Genomic DNA, 22502 nt, shown 5'->3' with positions numbered 1-22502 from the left:
ATCTAAAGTTAAAATACATAAACATAAGATGTAAAGCATATTTAAATGAGAATTTAAAAATACAATCAAACAAATAAAACATTTTCAAGCATGTAAAACCTCTAATCTCTTTTTTCACTCAATTGCATTACTTCAAGTAGCTAATGTAATGTAAAACATATTATATTCCTAATTCTACAAGCCGCCTTTGTGCCACGCCCCTCGAGGCAAGCCCAAATAAGTCCATGTTAGGTCTTAAATTCTTAGTTTTCACACAAAAAATAATGATTTTCTAGTTTTAATTGCTTTTTACGAAGACATTTTATTAGGATGAATGAATGAACAACATTACCAAATTGGGGGTTCTCAAAGCTCCGGTTATTTGGGCTTGCCTCGAGTGTCGTGGCACGGGGGCCCAGGGGCAGAGCCCCGGCCCAGTCGCTAGTTCAAAAAAAGCAAAAAAGTGTCAAATTTTCAAATTGCGCACGCCTGGGCAGCGCAAGGCGCATCAGGCACACGCTTTGAAAAGGTTGCGCCTAGGGCCTAGGCGAGGCACATACCCTAAAATGTGCCTCGCCTGTGCGCCTAGGCATGCCTTTTAAATCACTGCCCCAACTAGCAATAAAGTCAAGCTAAACTTTGATGGGAGCTCTTTAGGAAACCTGGGACTGGCAGGCATTAGCGGTGTATTTGGAGATTCTTCAAGGAAAGTATTGGAAATGTACTCAGGTTCTTTAGGGGTAGGAGACTCAATAAAGGCTGTGCTTCTTCCGCTGTTACAAGGTCTAAAACTCGCTAAGCAAGCAAACCTTCAAATTTTGGAGATTGGAGGGGATTCAAAACTGGTTATCTCTTGGACTATCACAAGGTGTAATTTTCCCTGGATTTGTAGATAGACACACCCCGAGAGAGATAGAAAGCCTGGCAAGGGTACTCAATGCTTCTTTCACTTGGATCAAAGGGACTGCAAATGAAATGGCCAACTCATTAGCCAAGCAGGGGGTCCATAGGCAGCAGTTGTTTTGGGCACAATTGTAATTTTTATGGCTTTGTTGACATGTTGGTTATATAGTAATTTGGCACCTGTTTCTCACTCATTAATAAAATTAATCTTTCTTTGCTGATCAAAAAGACTGTGAGGTTTGTCTTTAATCATACAAACTGAGTATAAGCAACATTCCTGTCAGCCAATGCTTTGAGGGGGGGGGGGGGGTAGAGGGTGTTATGGTGCCCTATGTTTAAAAGACAACTATTGGAGAGAGAAAGGTGGAAGAGTGTGTGCCCTATGTTTAATGTAGCCATGCGGGTGAGGAGTAAAGGGTTATGTTTTGGGAAGATAAGTGGTGTGATGTTGGAAGACTGTGTGAGGTATGTCCTAGATTATACAAGCTGAGTATAAACAATATTCTTTTCAGCCATTGCTTTGAGATATGGGCGAAGAGGGTGGTATGGTTTCTTAACCACTATTTGAAAGAGAGGTGGAAGAGTGCATAACATTATTAAGTAAGCTTGAAACTGCAAACATATCAATAATGGGGGGGGGGGGGTATTAGATGGTGGAAAGAATTAGGGCTGTCAATGGGTTGGCTCTATCTGATTGGCTGAATCGTTTCTGATTAACAATTGGGTCGGTTATGATTATTGCTTGTTCCAAACTAATTATTTTGTTAATAATATATAAAGATTTTCTAGTTCCCTTGTAATTTTATTATATTTTATGTCTAGAAGGTAAATTTGATAGATAACATATAAGATAATAAAAAGCACTTGATATATTAACATATTAATAATTTAATAATTTACTGTCATTTTTATTATGGTTATATTATCAAAAATCAAGTTTTAACTTTTTTGATAAGTAAATTATTTTATTAATTCATGGATTCAAAATGATACAAGCATCCTTTGGGAAGGTGTGGGCTGCATCCTCTCCCAACATAGTAAAAAGAAAACAAAACCAAACTATACTTGTGCCCTATATTATTGTTCCCTATTTGCCCCTTGCTTGGCTAAACAGTCGGTCAATGCATTTGCTGATCTCCCCACCCATTGTATTAATTATATGTCAGTATAATCGGGTCAGACCTGATTATCCCGATTATTAATCGGGACGGTTCTGCGTCTATGCTTTATGTTTTGTCCCGATTAGATAATCGGTTTGGGACTGGTACAGACTGTTGTGAATCAGAGTTGATCCATTGACAGCCCTAGAAAGAATGCAGAAATGGGTGCTTTTCAGTTAAAATCATTATATAATGCGATTATCAGAATCCGATGGGAAATTTCAGAGATTAAAGAAGTATGGGGAAATCCATTCCACCAAGAGTGGAAGCTTTTGCTTGGGTGATTGCAATGGGTGGAATTCTAAAAGCCAGATCATTTTTTTTTTTTTTGATCAATAACACTTTCATTAATTCACCAGTAGAAAATTTACAAGTGGAAGACAAACACACTTATCTTCCAAGAGTCACAAAGAGCTTCAAGAAAGGAAAAAAGAAAATACAAAGACACTAACGTTACAGCTTAGCCCAAAACAATGAATCCCTTTCTGCCCCTTGTTTAGCTAAACCGTCAGCTAGGGAATTAGCTGATCTTTTAATCCAACATGTCTTAACTTCCATCTCCCGCACCAGCCACTTGAATTTCCTCTTCTCATTATTATACTTCCATAAATCATTTTGATCTTTAGTCAGTCACTCTATCACCACCTCTGAATCCCCTTCATTTATAAGTTTCTTGATGTTCAATTCCTTAGCTTTCCGGATTCCTTCCATAACTGCACAGATCTCAACTCTAAGGGAGTCACCCACTCCAATTGGGCCTGAGAACATAGCAGAGATGACCCCATTTTCATCCCTAAAAACACCCCCGATCCCCGATTGTCCCGGGTTTCCCCTACTACATCCATCAAAGTTTAATTTCAAGAATCCACTAGGTGGGGGGGGGGGTCCAAGCCACACTCATTACTGACTTGGTCTGCGTGCAATTTGCAATTTCACCCCACTTCCTCAACATGTCATCCACAGTGTAATCTGTGAATATTTCCAAAGATTTCAGCCATTGTACCGCCCTAAAATGTATGATAGCCCTCAGATCTGTTGTTTCTCTCTGAGTTTCTAAGAATATCCTGAAGTTTCTTTCTTCCCACAGTGTCCAACATACTGCAGCCCTTAGTCCTCTCCACATTGTCTGATGGGGAGAAAAGGCCCTTTTTAACCGCCACCTGAAAAAGGAAGGGGAGAAAAGGCCCTACATGTCTGATGGGGGATTCCAGCTGCATCCAAATAAGGAGAAAGCCCAATCCCACAATGACCTCGCGAAGTGGCAAGACACCATTAGGTGAAAACCAGTCTCCCCATCTGCTTTACACAAAACACACCACTGAGGTGACAAGCAAGTATTGGGTCTCTTCTTTTGGAGTAGATCACCAGTGTTGATTCTTTCCAGATAAGCTTCCCAACAAAAACTACCAACCCTAGGAGGTATAGCTCTGCACCAAACCTCACCAACAGGGAAAGGGGACAAGGTAGGACTGGTGGACTGACTTAAGACTTTGAAGAACGAAGCAAAAGAGAAAATGCCATTGGGGGTAGGTGTCCAAATTCTAGAATCCGCCCTAGTGGGGTCTAAGACAACGTTATCAAGAAGTGCAAGAAGGCTTGAAATACAGTCGAAGTCTGAGTCCCTCAAATTCCTTCTTAGACCCAAGTTCCACCCAATCCCAGAAGTGGAAGAGGACGGGGTGGTGAAAGACGAGATCGGCTCATTTTTCAAATCAGAAAGAGAATACAAAGATGGAAACTGATCCTTTAGAGGGGCGCTCCCCACCCAGGTTTGTTCCCAAAATTTTATGGAGTTACCGGAATTCAAGTCATACCTGATATTAGGGAAGAAAACTGGTAGCAGGTCATGAATGGCTTTACAAGGAGAATTGCTTGTGATCCTAACTCTAATTCCAGCGTCCCATCCATTGTGCTTCAGCCCATGTATACTTGCCACTATTCTAGCCCATAGCTTCTCCTTCTCCATAGGAAACCTCCACAACCACTTCCCCAACAGAGCCATATTCCTTCTCTTATTACTCCCAAGCCCCAAACCACCACACGACTTACTCCTACACACTATTTCCCAGCTAACTCTATGATCTCTCTTCTCCTCTCCTAGCTCCCACAGGAAATCTCTCATTATCTTCTCTAATCTGTTAGCAATCTTCACTGGGATTTTAAACACCGACATGAAAAAGATGGGTAAGTTAGCAAGCGTGGTAGAGAGGAAGTTCTTTTTCTAGGATACCAATATTTTTTCAAACCTTTCCATCACCGGGTTCCAGAAACTCTCTCTCTTGGGATTATCACCTAATGGTAATCCCAAGTAATTCAAAGGCCACCCCAACACTTCACACCCTAGCACTTCAGCACTCTCCCTGATCTCTCCCTCCTCCAAATTCACCCCCACCACACAACTTTTCCCAAGGTTAACCTTCAAATTGGACATTTGCTCAAGCAGTTGTATCACCGACTTTAAGTTCCTAATAAACCTCACATTATCGCCTTCACAAAACAGAATCGTGTCATCAGCAAACTGTAAGTGAGTGAGGGGGGTTTCTACCCTCCCAACCCTCCAGCCTCTAATGAGCCCTCTAGAATCTGCTCTGTGAATCAGTTTCCCCAAAACCTCCGCAATTAGAATGAACAAGAAAGGACAAAAGGGGTCTCCTTGTCTTATACCCCTACTGGCTGGAAAGAAATCTACCACTATCCCATTCACTAGCACTGAGTAATGACAAGACATAGCCCATGATCCACTTACACCATCTAGCCCCAAACCCGAATTTAGTTAAAACTTTCCTCAAGAACTCCTAGTCCACCAAGTCATAAGCCTTTTCCAAGTCCAGCTTACAGACCACTCCCTTCTTCTTATCCCTCTTAAAGTTCTCCACACTCTCATTAGCAATTAAAATCTGATCTGTAATTTGTCTTCCACTCACAAAAGCTCCTTGATAGTGTGCAATGATATCTGGCAGTACCTTCTTCAGCCTCAAAGACAACACTTTTGCAATGATCTTATACAAGCTATTAACCAAGCTTATTGGCCTAAAATCCTTCGGGTGGGATGCATCTTTCTTTTTTGGAATTAAGGCTATAAATGTTGAGTTCACACCCGGATTGACAATTCCTCTCCTGAAAAACTCCTCAAACACCCACAAGAGATCATCTTTCAAGATATCCCAACAATCCTGATAAAAAGCCATTGTAAACCCATCCGGCCCTGGATGGGTGTTAATATGGTTAGTATGTGTTACTTGTGCTACAACAGTGAAGAAATTGCGACATATTTATTCATCTATTGCAAGTTAACAAAGAGGTTGTGATTCATCTTCACATTCTTGTTCAGAATTCAAGTTCTACAACCACAAAATCCAGACCAAATTTTTGCTTGATGGCCAAGTATTCAAGAGAGCAGGAAGCCCAAACTTCTTTGGGGCTGTATTCCTTTTGCAATCTGTTAGGGTATTTGGAAGGATTGGAACAAAAGATTGTTTGAAGATAATAAAAGGAGCTGTGAAGGAATTTGTGTTGACATTAACAATAAAAAAGATTTCGTGTTGAGATTGGAAATCTAACTGTGGATTGGGTTTTGACCAATGTATTCAACCTGTCACAACCCTGGTTTGGGTCAATCTCTAACCTGCTATATTACAGAAAGCCATTGAATTGGTCAATCACCCATCAATCTAGATGGTTGAATTGTTGATCTGTCTGACCCATCAATCAGTCATTATTTTTTTCGTATTATTTTAGTTTTTTGTTTTGAAATTTTTTACAATGATATCATGGATTGACTCATTGACTCAGGCAAGTAAACTACTGGCCTGTTAACCTGGAAGGAAAAGCAGTTCAACCTTCAGGCTGGATTTTTAGACACTGATTTTGACTCTTCCTGATTTAAAGAGTGATAATAGGGCAGAGTTCAGGTCTAGATTTTGGGATGCAATTGATTCGCCTCGTAACATAATAGTTTAATATTTGTTATTGGTTGTGTTGTGCGGGTGCTAGCTCATCACCTTGAATAAAATGTACTCTGTCTTCCGTTTTGAATAGAATTTTCCTTTTATTATATAAAAAACATAATCTAGCATAGGGATTAGAGGGAATAATCTTTGAAGCTGCCAACTTGATATATAAACTTCCACTTCTTGTTTCTGTCCTAATCTTACTTAGGCTTCAAAGAGAAAATTCTCACCCTTTTCAACTACTAAAACTCAACTAAAATCATTGGAACAATAATTTATAGGTTCCCTGTTCTGGGTGTTGGTGGGATCTGCTGGTCAAAGGCCAAGTTTTGACTATTGACCAGAATGTATACTTTATGCAGTTGGAGAAACCAGCTTCTCTACAACTTGAAAAATGAAACCTTCACCTTGTTTTGTCAATCTGGAAGTTTAGACTAACAGTAGATTCTCAAATCTATCACTTTTCCAAAAGCTATGGTTGATCAAATCCCAGGATGTTGAGATATGAACTCCCCAACATGCCCAACTTCCGTAATAATTATTTGACTGCCACCACTATCTTACTTCCATTTTCACTTCTTAGACTTGGGAGTGACTTTTTGGTTTGCATTTGTATGACCTGTTTATTTAATCAAGTTATTGGTTTAGGCTAGCTACAGTGCTGCCATTATGCAATCATTGTAAAAGAAGGATCAATTGTAAATGATTAATCTTCTTTTGTCTACCTTTTCCAGTTGGATTCAGCAGCAGTCATTGTAAAAGAAGGATCAATTGGCTCCCTATTGGTTAAAATCCCTTGGAAGGGTAAAAGTTGTCAGATAGATTTGGATGAACTTGAGCTCGTTCTTGCTCCCTGTGTAGAGAACAATTTACAAGCTGGAGTTAAAACTTCTACGGGAACATCTACTTCCAGTCAAGATGTTAAACAACATACCAGTCATGGCTTGCAAAAGCTTGAGCATGAAGTTGCTAACAAGGTTTCAGCATCTCCATCTGTGGATGTCCATGAAGGAGTTAAAACAATTGCAAAAATGGTAAAATGGTTGCTTACAAGCTTTCATATAAAAGTAAAAAAACTGATTGTTGCATTTGAGCCTTGTCTAAATAAAGATGAAAGCAAATCGGAATATCAAAAAACTTTGGTTCTTCGAATTACGGAAACGGAATGTGGGACTTATGTTTCTGAAGATGCTAATGTAAGTTCTGGTGTAGAATCTGATAGCTTTCTTGGGATGACTAGGCTAACAAATTTCGTAAAGTTTCATGGAGCCTTCATTGAGCTTCTTCAAACAGATGATGTTGATAATCAGACACAGTCTCCATGTGCTTGTGGAAAGACCTTTGGTCAATGGTATCTAGGAAACTGTTCATCAAACTCTCCAATTCCAGTTTTGACAGGGGGAAGCGGTGGATTTGCAGGGAGCCTGAAACTAAGTATACCTTGGAAAAATGGTTCTTTGGATATCCGTAAAGTGGATGCTGATGTTTCTATTGATTCCTTGGAATTAATATTTCAGCCCAGCACCATTAGATGGTTCATTTGCTTATGGGAATCTCTCAAGAATATAGACAAGGATGCAAGAATTCATATGCAGCACAAGGCCACAGGCTTAGCTTATCCTAGTTCAGCATCTCTCTACCAATCATCCACTCCATGTGCTTCTATGATTACTTCAGATATAGTGACACCAAAAAGTGAAAGCTCCTCATCAGGTTTCTATTCACTAGTTAGTCAAGAAACAGGAACAGATGCTTTGCTACCAGGGTCACATCTTATACCAGATTGGGTTCCATTGTCCTTCAACAAAAATGCAAATGACAGAGATGAAGTAGAACACAACTTTGGGGCAAGGTTCGTTCCCTTTTTATGTTTTCAGACTTCCAACTTCCAAGGTGTAGCATTAAAATTAAAGTTGGTTTTATGATTCCTTATTTTACTCCCCTAACAGGCACTGCCAAGGTTTTGTGATGTTTTATGTTCTTGCAGTTCAAACCCTCAATGCCTAATTCAATGAGTTATTCATGCAATATTATCTTATTTCATTGAGTTAACTTTGACTAGGAGCTAATATCTCACTTTATTGTGCCATTGGGTAATTTGCAGTGTGGATCACTTCTTTGAATGCTTTGATGGAATGAGGTCTTCCCAATCAGCTTTAGGCAACAGTGGGATATGGAACTGGACTTGTTCTGTTTTCAGTGCAATAACTGCTGCATCTAGCCTTGCTTCTGGGTCATTGCATATCCCTTCTGGTAACCTTTCTGTAACCATTGTGTTATCTGGAGAATGTCAAGTTAGACCTATTCCATTCCCTACAGATAGCTTGGACATCTTAGTCCCCGTTTGGTTCGCAGGAATAGGGGTCTGGAATTGGAATCGGAATCGGAATGGACTATTTCGGTTCCAACTGTTTGGTTGGGCTGAATCGGAATCCCATTCCCGTTCCTGCTGGAATGGTATTCCCCCATTTGAGGGAATGACCATCCCCTGCCCCTCTCTTGGGAATGAAATCCCATTCCTGCTTATTCCAATTCCTATTCCCATTCCTGTCTGAACCAAACAGACTATGGGAATAGACCATTCCAATTCCGATTCCAATTCCAATTGTGAACCAAATGGACCCTTTAATTTGTATTCTTACTTTGAACCTGATGATGTTGATTTTTATGCTTGTAAGTAAATTCAAGTATGACTACATTTATTGTTGAACTCCAGCTCAATTGTGTTATTGTCCTCTTTATAGGCACCTTTATTGGTAAACAAAAAGTATGTTGGATGAGTTCTTTAACACAAGGTAAAGTGCAGTGGCATTGATTGAGGTCATAACTATCAGGGTGGCTGGCACATTGGTGGGCTATGAATTAGTTCTCCTTGTTTACTTTGAATGACATCATAAAATGGTAACAAGCAGGGGCATATTGATCTACCAGAAGAGGGTCCCTGAGTATATCTTTACCAACTGATTGTATAAAACTGAGATTTGAGGGTGCAGTTTCTATAATCCAAGAAACTTGAAAATCGGTGGTTGGTGCATTTAGAAAGCATGAAGGCAAAACCTTGATGGTTAATTCAGGTCCTGTGGGGGCCAAAAACTCCACATGGACTGAATTCATGCCACTGCCACATTGAGATTGGGGTGCTTAATTGGTTGCTGGAATCTGGTGGTGGAAAGGGATTCACAAATGGTAATTAGCTGGATGAGAACTGAGTGTCCTTGACAACTTCAAAATCATGTTAAGGCAAGATCTTTCGCTTTGAGTCTGAACTCTTACTTGGTTAGGTGGTTCAATCACCAAATGTTTTATCTAACGCTCTTGCTAGGGATGACATGACTTAATAGTCATCTTGGGGATCACACCCCCAGTTCAGAGTGTATTTCTTGTTCTACGGAGATGGCATCTTGTGAGGAGGGCAGTAGAGTCAGTTCTCATTTGTTCTGTTTGGGGAGGGTCAGTTGATTCTCATCTAGCTGTACTTCACTATTCTTTGGTTTGGCATTAATAAAATTGTCTAATATGTTGACTCTCTTTTCTGTAGTTTACTATAATGTGATTCAATATTAATAGAATTCTCTAATAAGTTAATAATAAAAATATGAAAGGTGCAATTATAGGACTGAGTACAAAAGGGAGAATCCAAGGCATGTATGATGTGAAAATAGATCCCCTCTATGAAAAGTATAAAACTTTAACTTGTCAATGTGGAATGTTAAAAAAACTCACTGTTACCCCTTTTTCAAGGCTATCACTTGTTGAATTTACTCATATGCTACGGGTTGTTGAATCAGCTCATATGAAGGGGTTCATCGTAGAAGCTGATGGAAGATGATGAGTTAAGAGATTAAGAGGGCAGAATTTTTTTAGAAAAGGGGATTGTGGGGAGGTCAAGTTAAGGGTGAATTATGAGGATCATGGGCTAAGCTAGGAGAGGGCAGAGTTGGATGGCAAGGAGAGGTGGAGGGATATTTACATATTGTCATTGGGTGGATGGGAGATGGGTCTGGGGCCCTATGGTATCTTGTCATCATACTAGAGAAGCTATATCTGAGGGCCCATCTAGTATCTTAGACACTTTGGAAATGAGAGAAGATGTTGGTTGGCACCCTTTGTGCATGTACCTTGCTTTTAAGCTTATTCTAAGTTTCAAACTCTCATCAGAGTTGTGGATCTGTAACTTCTATAGTTGTTATTTATTTACCCATGAAAGTTACTTGGTTTTTTTATATTTGGATGTTGCCATTCCTTACAGGTTTCTTATCAGTGTTCTCATTAGTACACAAATGTTGTTTGCTAATCTCTGAGCAAGTAGTCTATGAGATACTGATTTATTTTCCTAATACTTGTGCAGAACAGCAGCATGTTGAAACAAATCTCAAGGCAACTATTGCAGGGGTTTCTGTTGTGCTTTCTTTGCATGATGAATACCAGAAACATTCATGTAATTTGATGTCTGATGATGCAACTTTTGTTGAAAATATACACTATCTGAATATGAAGTGTCTAGACCTACTCCTTGTTTTGCAGGTAATGATCTGGTTAAATTGTACTTCTCTCCTTAAAACGGTTTTGTGAATTGTTTTTGATTGATTTTCAACTTTTCATATGGTCAACAGATATGTCCTCGAAAAAAAAAGTTTGAAGCAATTGTGATGCATATTGAGCTTGATGATTACTTTAGCAGTGGAAATGCTCTGACTTCTGGCTTGTTGGGTTATGAGAGTGGTATTTGCAAGCAGATTCTTCCAATCCAACATCTTCAGGCAGAAGTTCAGCATGCTCTCCCATCATTTCCTTTGCTTTTCCAGGATTCTGATCCAAAAAAGACAACAAGTGGGTTGAATACCCTGGATTTTCCTTCAAGTAGACAAGGAATCAATTTTAGGACTATTTGCAAGGAGGATTTAGTCAAGGTTAAATTTCTGAAAACATCAAGTGTCAGTCATTGTCAATTTACCTTGAATTTGACTTGCTCAGATGACAATTTATCGGGCTCAACATCATTTTCTTTGAATCTGCCACCATTCATTTTTTGGGTGAACTTTCATTTGTTAAACATGTTGCTGGATCTTTTAAAGCAAGTCACATCTTCATTTGAAATAATAAATAATGCAAACAAGTGTTTTGAAGCTGATGCTTTGAATAGGAAGCATGACTTGTCAAGTCATGGGAATGTGAAAAGACAGACATATCCTTATGTTACAACATTGTCTCCTAAAAGAAGTCTGCAAGGGAATATATTCCTCCCTAATGCAAGGGTGATTTTATGCTTCCCTTTTGAGAAGAATGGAGATAATGGACGCTATGCTTCCTGGGATCAGTTTATTGCTCTTGATTTTTCCTCTCCATTGAACAATGAAAAAGTTCCTGATGCAAGTTCTCAGAGTGGATATTCTTCTGTGGCTTCTGGTTCCCTCCACTTGAATGTTGGAAACCTTAAGATTTACTTGATCACCTCTTCTTGTAAAGATGGTCTTAGAAGTAACTGTTATACCAACCACATAAAGACTTTTTCTTCTCAGAAGATCCTCTCTGTCAACAGCAGAATTGGATGCCTCTCCTGCATTAGTATGCTTTGGCAGGAGGGTCCTGTGACTGGCCCTTGGATAGCAAAGCAAGCTAAGTCCTTGGCTACTTCACAAGATCTAAAGAGAAGTAGAAACAAAGCAACAGGTTATGAGTTTGCATCTGTAACAACTGTGAAAGATCTGGAGGATATAAATTCTCGTACTCATCAGGAGATGATTTTAAGCTCTGCATCATTCCTTCATATTCGTCTCTTTCCTGTTTCAATCAATCTAGACAGTTCTCAATATAAAGGCATGCATCATCTGATAAACCAGATTCTGGATGGGTTATCATATGCGCCATGTGAGACAAGTGTAGCTCCAGGTTACAAGGATGACAAGATAGAAGACGTCAAGTCTCAAACATCTTTGCTTGTGGAATGCAATTCTGTAGAAATTTTAATTAACCTGGATAAGGTGGAGGAAGTGAAATGCTCAATACAGAAAGAACTTCCTGGTTCGTGGCATAGCATAAAACTGAAGGTACAGAGATTTGAGTTGCTTTCTGTCTCAAATATTGGGGGAATTAGTGGTGCCAACTTTTTTTGGTTGGGCCATGGTGAAGGTGAGTTGTGGGGCTCCATAACTGGGTTTCCAACCCGTGAGCTTCTCTTGATCTCTTGTAGCAACTCTACAATGCAGCGTGGTGATGGAGAAGGTGCCAATGCATTGTCTTCTGGTTCTGCTGGAACTATAATTGCTCGCCTTTGGGACCCACAGACTTTTCAAGGTTTCACATCCATAACTGTAAGATGCTGCACATTGGTAGCTCCAGGAGGCCGCTTGGATTGGTTAAATGCAATATGCTACTTCTTCAGTTTACCTTCTCAAGAGAATGAACAAGGGAAGGGCTCTTCTGAGAATGGCTCATCTTGTGGATCATTGCTCCTTCTTAACTTTGTGGACATTGCTTTGAGTTATGAACCCTACATGAAAAATCTGGTGGCCAGTAGTGAAACTATGGAATCTGGGTTCAATGATTCTGCCAAACTTATGCAGGATTCGGGGGAAAAATATGTGGCTTGTTTGCTAGCTGCAGCTTCAATTAATCTGTCCAATCAAACCTTCGCAAATTGTATGGAAAATGACTACAAGATTAGGGTGCAGGATCTAGGTCTCCTTCTTCGTGCACTCTCTGGGCTTGAAGATGCTAGTAGCAGTTACACTGTGGAGTATCTTCGCCACGTGGGCTATGTCAAAGTGGCTAGTGAGGCACTTGTTGAAGCGGTTTTAAGGACAAATTGTAAGAATGGCCACCTCTGGGAAGTAGAATGTTCTGAATTCTGCATTAACCTGAGTACTTGCCATGACACCACTTCTGGTGTTATTTGTTTGGTAGCTCAACTGCAGCAGCTTTTTGCACCTGATGTGGAGGAATCAATAGTGCATTTGCAGACTAGGTGGAATACTGTTCAGCAGGCACATGATGGGCATTGCATTGTTAGTAATACTGCTGCCTTGTCTCTGCATGCACAGTCATCAAGTCTAGATTCTAAATGTAGATCTGGGACAGTTGGCCTGATGGATGACATATGTGAGAATGCTTTTAATGTGAATGAAAATCCTAGAGGCACATCTTGGTCCTCTGAATCACAGTTGAATGGTTTCCTTGATGGTTGTCTTTTTGGAGAGGGATGTAATATGGAGATCAGTGCCCCTGAAAGTTTCTCTTGTAATTTCTCCTTCAATGGGTCAATGTCTGGAACTAGGGTAGAAAGTACTCAGACATCATCTCCACAGAAAGATTGTTTTCCAGAATTTATAGAAGGCTATTGTTTATCTGAATTTTGCCCTTCATCTGAATTATCTACAACCAACCAGCCACTGCATGATGATCTTAAATGTGAACCCTGGAATGGAGGCCATGGATATGTTGGAAGTGGGAGTGGTGGTTGGTATCAAGACACCTCACTGAGAATTGTTGAAGACCATATTTCGCAAGGAAGTGAGCAGCCTGGAGAGAAGCAAGTCCCAGGAGAACACAAGCATTCTTCTATTCACAATACAGGTTCTGATAGTTTTTGCAAGGCAATAGGACAAGTACTTCTTAAGAACATTGAGGTAAGGTGGCATATGTATGCTGGATCTGATTGGAATGACCAAGATAACAACAATATTCAGCGTATTGCTAACAAATGTGGAAGGGACGCAACTATATATCTAGAGCTTGCATTATCTGGCATGAGCCTTCAGTATGACATCTTTCCGGATGGTGAAATATGTGTCTCAAAACTCTCACTCTCAGTCAAGGATTTATATCTTTATGATCGGAGCAGGGATGCACCTTGGAAGCTGGTATTAATTTGAAATTTTTGAGACCTTGGTCTCTTGGTTGTTGCATATTTCTATTGACAATACCTTGATTGTCTTGCATTTTTACCAAATTCTCATTGTGTAACATTTGAATGCAATTCACTCATCTGTTCATGTTGAAGGTGTTGGGATATTACCATTCAAGAGATCATCCTAGAGAATCCTCGGCAAAAGCATTCAAGTTGGAACTGGAATCTGTGAGGCCAGATCCTTTAACCCCTCTTGAGGAGTACAGGTATGCCCTATGTTTTATAATTTAATTCTTTTCTTTTCTTTTATTTTATCTTTTATCTTTCATTGTTGACTAATGGACTCTAATTTATGTAATGATATGATTCACTTACATAGCAAAAGATTGTGCTTGGGGCTGCCATGACATAACTTGTTTGATGTCCCATATTCAGAGAATCAGAACCCACCATTTGGTTGGTCCCATCAAAGAGTTCCCTGGATGGTTGGCTGACCGGGGTACTGTCACTTGGGGCTTTAAGGATATTTTGAAAAAGGTTAAATGGCTTTCGAGGGTTATGATAATTAGGTTTCAGTGGGTGGGTAGATCGGCTAATGCCTTGGCTGATTATCTTGCTTAACAAGGGGCTACTCGGGTTTCTTTGTATTGGGCTTCTCTGTAATTTTCTTTGTCCTTTGTTCTGCTTATTAACTAAAGGGATGATGGTATCCTCCATCTCCCCTCCTTAAAGGGGAGGTAGCATCTCGTGCCTCTCCCTAAATTGTACTCTCTTTGGCTATGAATTAATAAATCTTACCATTCACTGATAAAAAAAAGTTCTGCTTATTAACTAAAGGGATGATGGTATCCTCCATCTCCCCTCCTTAAAGGGGAGGTAGCATCTCGTGCCTCACCCTAAATTGTACTCTCTTTGGCTATGAATTAATAAATCTTACCATTCACTGATAAAAAAAATGCCCTAACAACAGTACTCTTTCTGGGATTGTATTATAATGGTTCTTTGGAGTAATGCCCCTTTTTATTGGTAACTGTGAAAATTTTTAATTATTAAGTAAAAATGAATATGTACAGAATGCAAATCATCTCCAAGAAATGAGTGTTAGACACTTTATTAAAGCATTTTCTCACTCTACAGTTAGTCATACAACAAGTTGTCACAGAAAATGTGCCCTATTCACCCCTTGTCTAGCCATTGCACCTGTTACTATTATAGCACATTAGTTAATCTATTAAGTCTAGGTGAAATTTGCATTTAGGTCAGTGGCCAAGGTTCTCATTTGCTTCAATTGATACCAATATTGCCACAGACATTGTTTGTTTTGTTGTAGCCATTGTGATCCCTACCCCTATGGGCCCAGAAAATAGTGCCAAGATACTCCCATTGTGATCCCTAATGGTACCTCCTATGGGGGGAATCAAGGTTCAAACATCAAAATTTCGTTACAAATTGGGGTGTATCGTATTGTTTCGATAGCACCCTGATACACATCTATAAAAGGTATTTTGGGTTTTGCCTTTTTTGTGCAATTTCAGGGGGTGACCAGGCCTAAGACCAGTCCCCCTCTAGACTTTTGAAAAAAAAAGCACACATGCCAGTTAATGTTAATCCAGTAACCCGAGAGCGATGAGTTGGGGGGAAAGAAGAGATGGAGGAAAGGTTCGTAGAAGTTGCAAGATGGAGGAAAGCGATGATGATTGAAGCAAAATATTTCATCTTTGAAGTGATAAGGATCAGAGGCCTGCAGAGCTTGAAGATTAGGGAGGCAAAGAAAGCCACGATACTGCTGGAAGGTCTGGAAGTGATCGAATGGATGCAGAAGTTTGTTTTAGAAGCAAGTTCTAAAGGTAAACATGTGAACTTTATGGAGTTAAACTTAGATGGAAGAAAGAGATATGAGCTGGAATGTAAAAAGAATGCAAAAGGATGCTACATAACTCTGCAGGAATTCTTTGGAGGAAGAAAGAAGCAGTTAGTTTGCTTCCTAGAAGGTAGAAGAGGTAATGGATGGAAGGTAGTGGTAGAGTTACTGAGTGATTTTACTCAACAACTAAAAGCAGAACAAATAGAAGCTGTAGCAAAGGAGAAGAAGTGGGTAAACAAAAGAGAGAGGAAGAATCCAGTGACAGGAAATGGACGATTGCAGAAAAGGGAAAAAGAAAATGTAAATTGGTAGCAACAGCAGGAAAGGAGGATTGGGTGAAGAAATTTGTGGTGGAAACTTCAAGCCCACCAAAGGGTTGGAGGGGTATTGCGCAGGCGATACTCAGAGAATTGAACCTGCCAAAGCCGATGGTGATTACACCTTATGAATCTTGTAAAGCTCTGATAGATCTGGGTGAAGTTGAAATAAAGATTTCAGCTTTAAATATTCACTCAGAGGCTGGTGTTGCCATAGTCTCGAAATGATGTCCTCTCTCTAATACCAAAAGTTTTGAGGTTGAGGACAACATAATAGTCAGACTGCTTGGCTTGCCTTTTGTAGGTACATGCTCATTCAGTCCTTCAGAGTTCAGAAGACACTGAATCGATACCATATGGATGCTTGCGAACAGTCTTTAGCTTACCAGCCACTTGCGATGAACTTGTAGTGTATCACACGTTTGCAATAAACACGTGGCTCATTGCACGTTCGCGATGGACTTGTGCTTGACACGAGCCTAAAATAGGTTTTAATTAAACCCGCGATGAATTTTATATGCATTCAGTTCCGCGATGAACCATGGATGTGTGTGACTTTGCGATAAATCTCAGACCCACGCGGTCCTGCGATGAAATCCGAAGGAGCGCGGTCTCACGATAAACCCCAAACCGTTACAAAGCCGTGGTTCGTTGAGAACTGGACTTAAGTATTGACCGCACGTGTAATTTTAAGTTGCACGCGTGATAAGGCGCCACTTAAGTTTAATAAAGGGCTGCTCGCTACGCAATGACGTCACTAGCACCAAGTCGGTTAAATAAGGTGCGAAAGGCGGTAGCACATGTCGATTATGAGAATCCTTGGGTGAAAGGACAGCCAACCCTTGAGAGATCTCATAAACACACGTAGTGAAACCCTAGCAATGTTCTTTAATAACCGACATTAAATCTAATATTCTCTTTCCTAATAGAAAAACACACTTTTGACTCCTTCCTTTTGGGATCTCGGGGTCCCTCCCAATAAATTAAGGTCCTCCTCATAACGAAGATCATTCATTCAACCATTGATTAACCCAGTCATTGAATTTCTTGCTCAGCCGTCTTATCACTCCCTCCTCTTATCCTAGCCTCGATTGATTCTTCACTCCTGGTCTTCCTTTGTCCTTCAAGGAGACCATCCCCACCTAACCTGACCACCTCCTACTTACACCTTTCAATCTCTAGGAGGAGGTATTACAGTCAATAGCTATAATCTATGATGCAAGATTAGATGGTGTCTTTGATTTTGATCTTCAATCAGTTGCATTGAATCTAGGCGGAGTTAAACCCAGTGACATTCCAAGGAAGATAGAGGTTGCTTTAGATGGTTTAGCATACCCTGTTTGACTTGCTACTTCCATTGAAGCTCAGCTATGGAAGGAGGGACGAAGGGACAAAACAAGTGTTTATGTGGATTGCAAGGCAGAGCAGTTACTACAAAAGAGGCTTTGTCAACTGAGGAAACCAAGAAAAAAGAGAATAACATAAAGACTTAGGGAAAGTCTACATGGCAGGGTGGGCAGAGCGATGGAAGATCCTATGTTCAGATGGTGACAGGAGGCTTAAATGGAGACAGGCATGCACTAGAAGTTCAAATTTCAAAAGAAATTTAGCAAAGGTCGGTTAGGGTTCAGGTTTCAAACCATTCTTGTGAGCCGGTTCATTCTAGTCCAGTGAACTAAGGCTAGTCACGTGAAGCCTTAAGTAAACACATGACCGGTAAAGAGGTTGGGGGATTGGGCCTAGACCCTTTTGGAAATAATGAGCCTCTAGTTATGACCGGGCCGACTGTTTAAAAGGGGTGGACCCAAGTCTTAACAAGCCACACGCCTCTTTAAGTGGGCAGGTGACCAAGGGAAAAGAGGAGATGATGGACACAAAAGATGGTCTATCATCGTCCCCTTCGAGCAAGACACAACCACCGCTCGCAGGAAAAAATCTCAGCCTTAGTGGAGCAGTAAATCCGAATTGGGCATGGGTTCCAATCTCTAAGAAAAAGTCAACTCCCCGGAATGGCGCAATCTGAGGTTCAAGAAGCACTCGATGATAGTGGAGATAGAGTGTTTCCTTCGTTCCGGAGACGATAAGTCAGAATGTTACGGGAGAATAAAAGGATTGGAATAAGGAGCATTTCGGGAGAATAGAAGAAATGAAATCCTCTTTGATGACCCAAATAGAGGAATTGGATGTGAAGGAATCCCAAAGAGTCATTAACTCTCAGGAAAGAGATCAGAGATGGAAACTGAAAAGAGAGTTAGATGAAGTCATTTTGAGAGAGGATATTTCTTGTAGGCAAAAGTCTAGATGTAAGTGGCTCAAGGAAGGAGATGGGAACACTAATTTTTTTTATGAACTAGCCAATGGAATGAGAAGGAAAAACCTAGTATCCAAACTAGAAGTCGATGGACTGGTCCTTGATTCCCAATAAAGGATAGCCAATTGTTTTGTTGACCATTTCAAATCCATCTTGAGGAGACCCCTAGGACCTAGAGTGGAGTTGGAAGGTGTGACTTGGCAGAGGCTTCTAGAAGAGAGTAGAAGCTGGTTGGAAATGAATTTTGAGGAGGAAGAAATTAGACAAGTTGTTTTCTCCCTTAACATATATAAAGCACCAGGGCCAAACGAATTTACAATGGCTTTCTTTCAAGATTGTTGGGACATAGTCAAAGAAGATCTTTTTGAGGTTTTCAAGGAATTTGAGGATAATTCAATGATTAGTCATGGAATGAATGCTACTTTTTTAGTCTTAATTCCCAAGAAGAAAGAGGCTAAGCATCCAAAGGACTTTAGACCTATTAGTTTGGTGACTAGTGTATACAAGATTGTGGCTAAGGTCTTGTCTTTGAGGATCAAAAAGGTGCTTCCTTTCTTATCAGCCAAGCCCAAGGAGCTTTTGTTCAAGGGAGACAAATAGTAGATCGGATTCTAATAGCAAATGAATGTGTGGAGGAGATGAGGAGATTGGGTGTCAAGGTTATGTTTGTAAACTAGATCTTGAAAAGGCCTACGACTTAGTGGATTGGGGTTTCTTATTACTCATGCTAATGAAGTGTGGATTTGGGGATAGATGGTGCAAATGGATAAATGGTTGCCTTTCCTCTTGCCATTACTCCATCCTAGTCAATGGGTTAATGATTTTTTTTCCAGCTAGTAGGGGTCTGAGACAAGGTGGTCCCATGTCACTTTCCTATTCACTCTTATTGCCGATGGTTTTAGTAGACTCCTCTCAAAAGCGAATAAGGCCAAGTCTTTAAGAGGGTGGAGAATAGGTAGAGATAGAGTTTCAATTACCCATATTCAATTTGCAGATGCCATAATAATCTTTTGTGAAGGTTGTGATCTGATGAAGGTAAGGAATCTAAAGGATTTAATAATTCACTTTGAGAGGGCCCCAAATTTGAAGATAAGTTTTGAGAAGAGCTGTGTTGTGGGAATAAATTTGAACAGAGATGAGATGGAGTCTATAGCAGCCTCTTTAGAATGCACTTGGTCTCAGTGGCCTTTATCCTACTTAGGACTTCCCTTAGGTGCAAATCCAAAGGAAAGTAGGTTCTGGAACCCGGTGGTGGAAAAATTCAAAAAAAGATTGACAGCTTGGAAGAGAAACTATATTTCTTTGGGGGGTAGAGTTACTTTGATTAGGGCAACTTTAGCCAACTTGCCATTATACTTCCTGTTAGTCTTTAGAATTCCTAAAAGGGAGGCAAAGAGGTTGGAAAAATTGATGAGGGACTTCTTATGGGAACCTGGGGAAGAGAAAAAAGATCACTTGATTAGGTGGGAGGTGGTGAGTCGAAGCAAAAAAGGAGGCCTAGGCTTAGGGAATATAGTGAGTAAGAATGAAGCTCTTTTAGGTAAGTGGCTTTGGAGGTGACCCCTGGAGAGGGAGAGGTTGTGGCATGAAGTAGTGAAGAGTATCCATGGTTGTTTTGAATCAAGTTGGGACGTGGGGGTATCCCTTCTCCTGAAGGTCTTTGCTCACAACACCCTGGAAAGCTATTTCTGGGATTCTCCCCAAATTCCTTAGGTTTGTAAGGTATGATGTTTGTTCTGTAAACTCTGTTCTTTTTTGGGAAGATATTTGGGTGAGCACTCAACCCCTAAAAGACCGTTTCCCTTCTCTCTATTCCATCTCCCTCTTTAAAAAAAAAAAAAAACCCATTTCATGGTTCCCTACCCCGGTTCTCCCTTTGGCTTTAAACTGGGATTTTGGATTTTGAAAAGGGTTAAGGGATGAAGAATTTTATTGTGTTTTAGAGCTCTTGTTGCTTCTAGACTCGATGTGTTTGGACCCCCTAACCTGAATAAGATGGTTTAGTCTCTAACCTCGCCTCCACTTGTGCATCTTTCTTTAAATCCCTTTGCTCCAACCCCTCCTAGGTCTTCCCCGTTAAAGTGGTCTGGTCAAGGCCAATACCCCCAAAAATAGCAGTGTTCTGTTGGGAAGCCTATTATGGTAAGATGAACACTGTGGGAAATTTGCAAAAGAAGAAACCTTATATGCGTTTGTCCCCAAATTGGTGCTTTATGTGTAAAGTGAAGGATGAGGACTGTAACCATTTGCTGATATTGTGCTCTTTTGCTGCCAATATTTGGAACTGGGTTGTTTCATTATTTGGGTGCAGGTGGAACTTGCCCTCTGAAGTAAAGCTGTTGTTCACTCCACCTGCCTTTGGGAGAATGACAAAAAGAGGGAAGTTAATGTGGAAATGTATCAGAGATGCTACCTTGTGTGGTGAGATGATTCGTCGTACTTCTAGATTGTTCACTAATACCACCGGAGACTGTTAACTCCGGTGACAAATCTCAGGTGGGAGCAAGACAGCCGCTGAGTAGAAAATGGGGAGTTTCATTCGGGTGGAGAAATGAAGAAGAGCATTTCAACTGGAGAAAAAGAAAATCCTATTGGAGGAAATAAATAACAGAAGGCAAAAAAACCTGAAAATAAGGGAAGACCGACGTGCAACAATTATAATGGATTCAGAAGTGGTGGACTGGTTTAAAGGCTTCGTAGATGGTCTACTTTATGCAGAAAGAACACAAGTTTGGGAAAATGAAATGACTTACAAAGGGAAGAGATTCACAGTAGCAAACAAAAGAAATAGAAATGGAGGATTCTTAGTTTTAACAGAGTTCTTCGGCAAGGGGAGAAAACGAATAATATGTCTACCAGAGGGACAAGCTAAACAGGGGTGGAGGGTGATTGCTGGAGCACTTGGGGATTTCAACCAGGGAAAATGGGAGTTACTGGACAACGAACAACAAGATAGAAGTAAAGAACTTTACTCAGGGGTCATAGGTGGGAGAAAAATTGGGAAAACGAACAAACAAAATATCTCATTCTTTCCCATTTCAGTACTTTCTACTGAAACCAATTCGAAGGTAATGTGAGGAAAGGAATGCGGATTGGGGCAAAAGGAAAGTTGTAAAACTTAAAAAAGAGGTGGAAGACTGGCAAGAAGTGTTGCACATACTGGTGTAGTCGATTAAGCCAAAGGAGAAAATCACCCTGATACCATTTGATAAATGCAAGGATCTTCTGGACATGGCCGAACTTCAGAGAGAAAACAGAATATTTGAAACTTCACTTGGCCAGATTGCAATAGAAAACTGGTCGCCCTCCTATAATGAAGTGAATATTTCTCAGAAAACCCTAGTGATCAAGATCCTAGGATTACCCTTTAATTTGTGGCAGGAACACATCTTCCACAAGATTGCAGCGGTTTGTGGAGGTGTTCTGGAAGGATTTTCTTTGCAAAACCTCCAAGTGGTAAAACTCAAAGTGGCAGGAGCAAGAGTGGAAAAAACTCCAAGAAGCCTAGACATTTTCGCTGACGATTGTTGGAGAATGGTGTGGCTGGCGTCGGAAGTTGAAGCGTCTCTTTGGAATGGTTTGGAGGTTGAAGAAGGTGCTGATGTGGACTATTGGAGAACATGTGGCATCAGTTGGGTGGACAGCCCAAAGGGCCAAGTTGACCAAAATAATGGGGGAACTGAAAGGTCGCGTGAAAGATTTAAGCAACACTTATCTTCATTCAAGGGAGTAACTTCGAAAGTTTTCGAATGGGATCCAATGGCCTAGATGAAATCGTATGTAGAGGTGCTGAAGTCTAAAGGCGGGGCCGGCTCACGCCCTTTATGAGAAGGAAGATGGAAAGTCTACACCAAGTTCCCACAATCTGACCCAACTGCTCAAGCAAGGTCTTAAGGTTCAAAACGGGTCACGTGACCTCTTAAAACAGCATGTGTGCATCTCCTGTGCACCTTTGGGGGACGATGATTGTGGCATCGTCCCCAACTGCTTCTGTTCGTTCGTCTCGTCCCCATATAAAGGCGGTGATCAGAAAACCCCCCCTCCTCTTCCTCCGGCTGTTGGAACGACTTCGGGGACTGGGCTGGAACTTCAATGGAGGCTGGCGACTGAAGATAACTCCACGACGCCTGAGAAGCCGAACCCTCGCTACAATAGGGTCTTGCAAGGAGACT

At 40.7% G+C, this 22502-nt stretch overlaps 1 protein-coding gene across 3 annotated transcripts in view; it reads left to right on the top strand.

The window, feature by feature from the left end:
• ATG2 (autophagy 2) overlaps positions 1-22502 on the top strand; it is a 48637-nt gene that overhangs the window by 4862 nt on the left and 21273 nt on the right. For all 3 annotated transcript variants that reach the window (XM_010270981.3, XM_010270974.3, XM_010270991.3), the window contains exons 2-6: positions 6727-7844; positions 8097-8245; positions 10341-10516; positions 10606-13851; positions 13992-14104. In XM_010270981.3, the coding sequence (XP_010269283.2) occupies positions 6727-7844; positions 8097-8245; positions 10341-10516; positions 10606-13851; positions 13992-14104 (4802 nt within the window). The remainder of the gene's footprint in view (positions 1-6726; positions 7845-8096; positions 8246-10340; positions 10517-10605; positions 13852-13991; positions 14105-22502) is intronic.

This window comes from Nelumbo nucifera, chromosome 5 (assembly GCF_055504915.1).
Source record: "Nelumbo nucifera cultivar China Antique chromosome 5, China Antique-T2T, whole genome shotgun sequence".
Classification (NCBI taxonomy): Eukaryota; Viridiplantae; Streptophyta; class Magnoliopsida; order Proteales; family Nelumbonaceae; genus Nelumbo; species Nelumbo nucifera.
The sequence above is the reverse complement of the archived record's forward strand: the minus strand, read 5'-3'. Positions and strand labels throughout refer to the sequence as shown.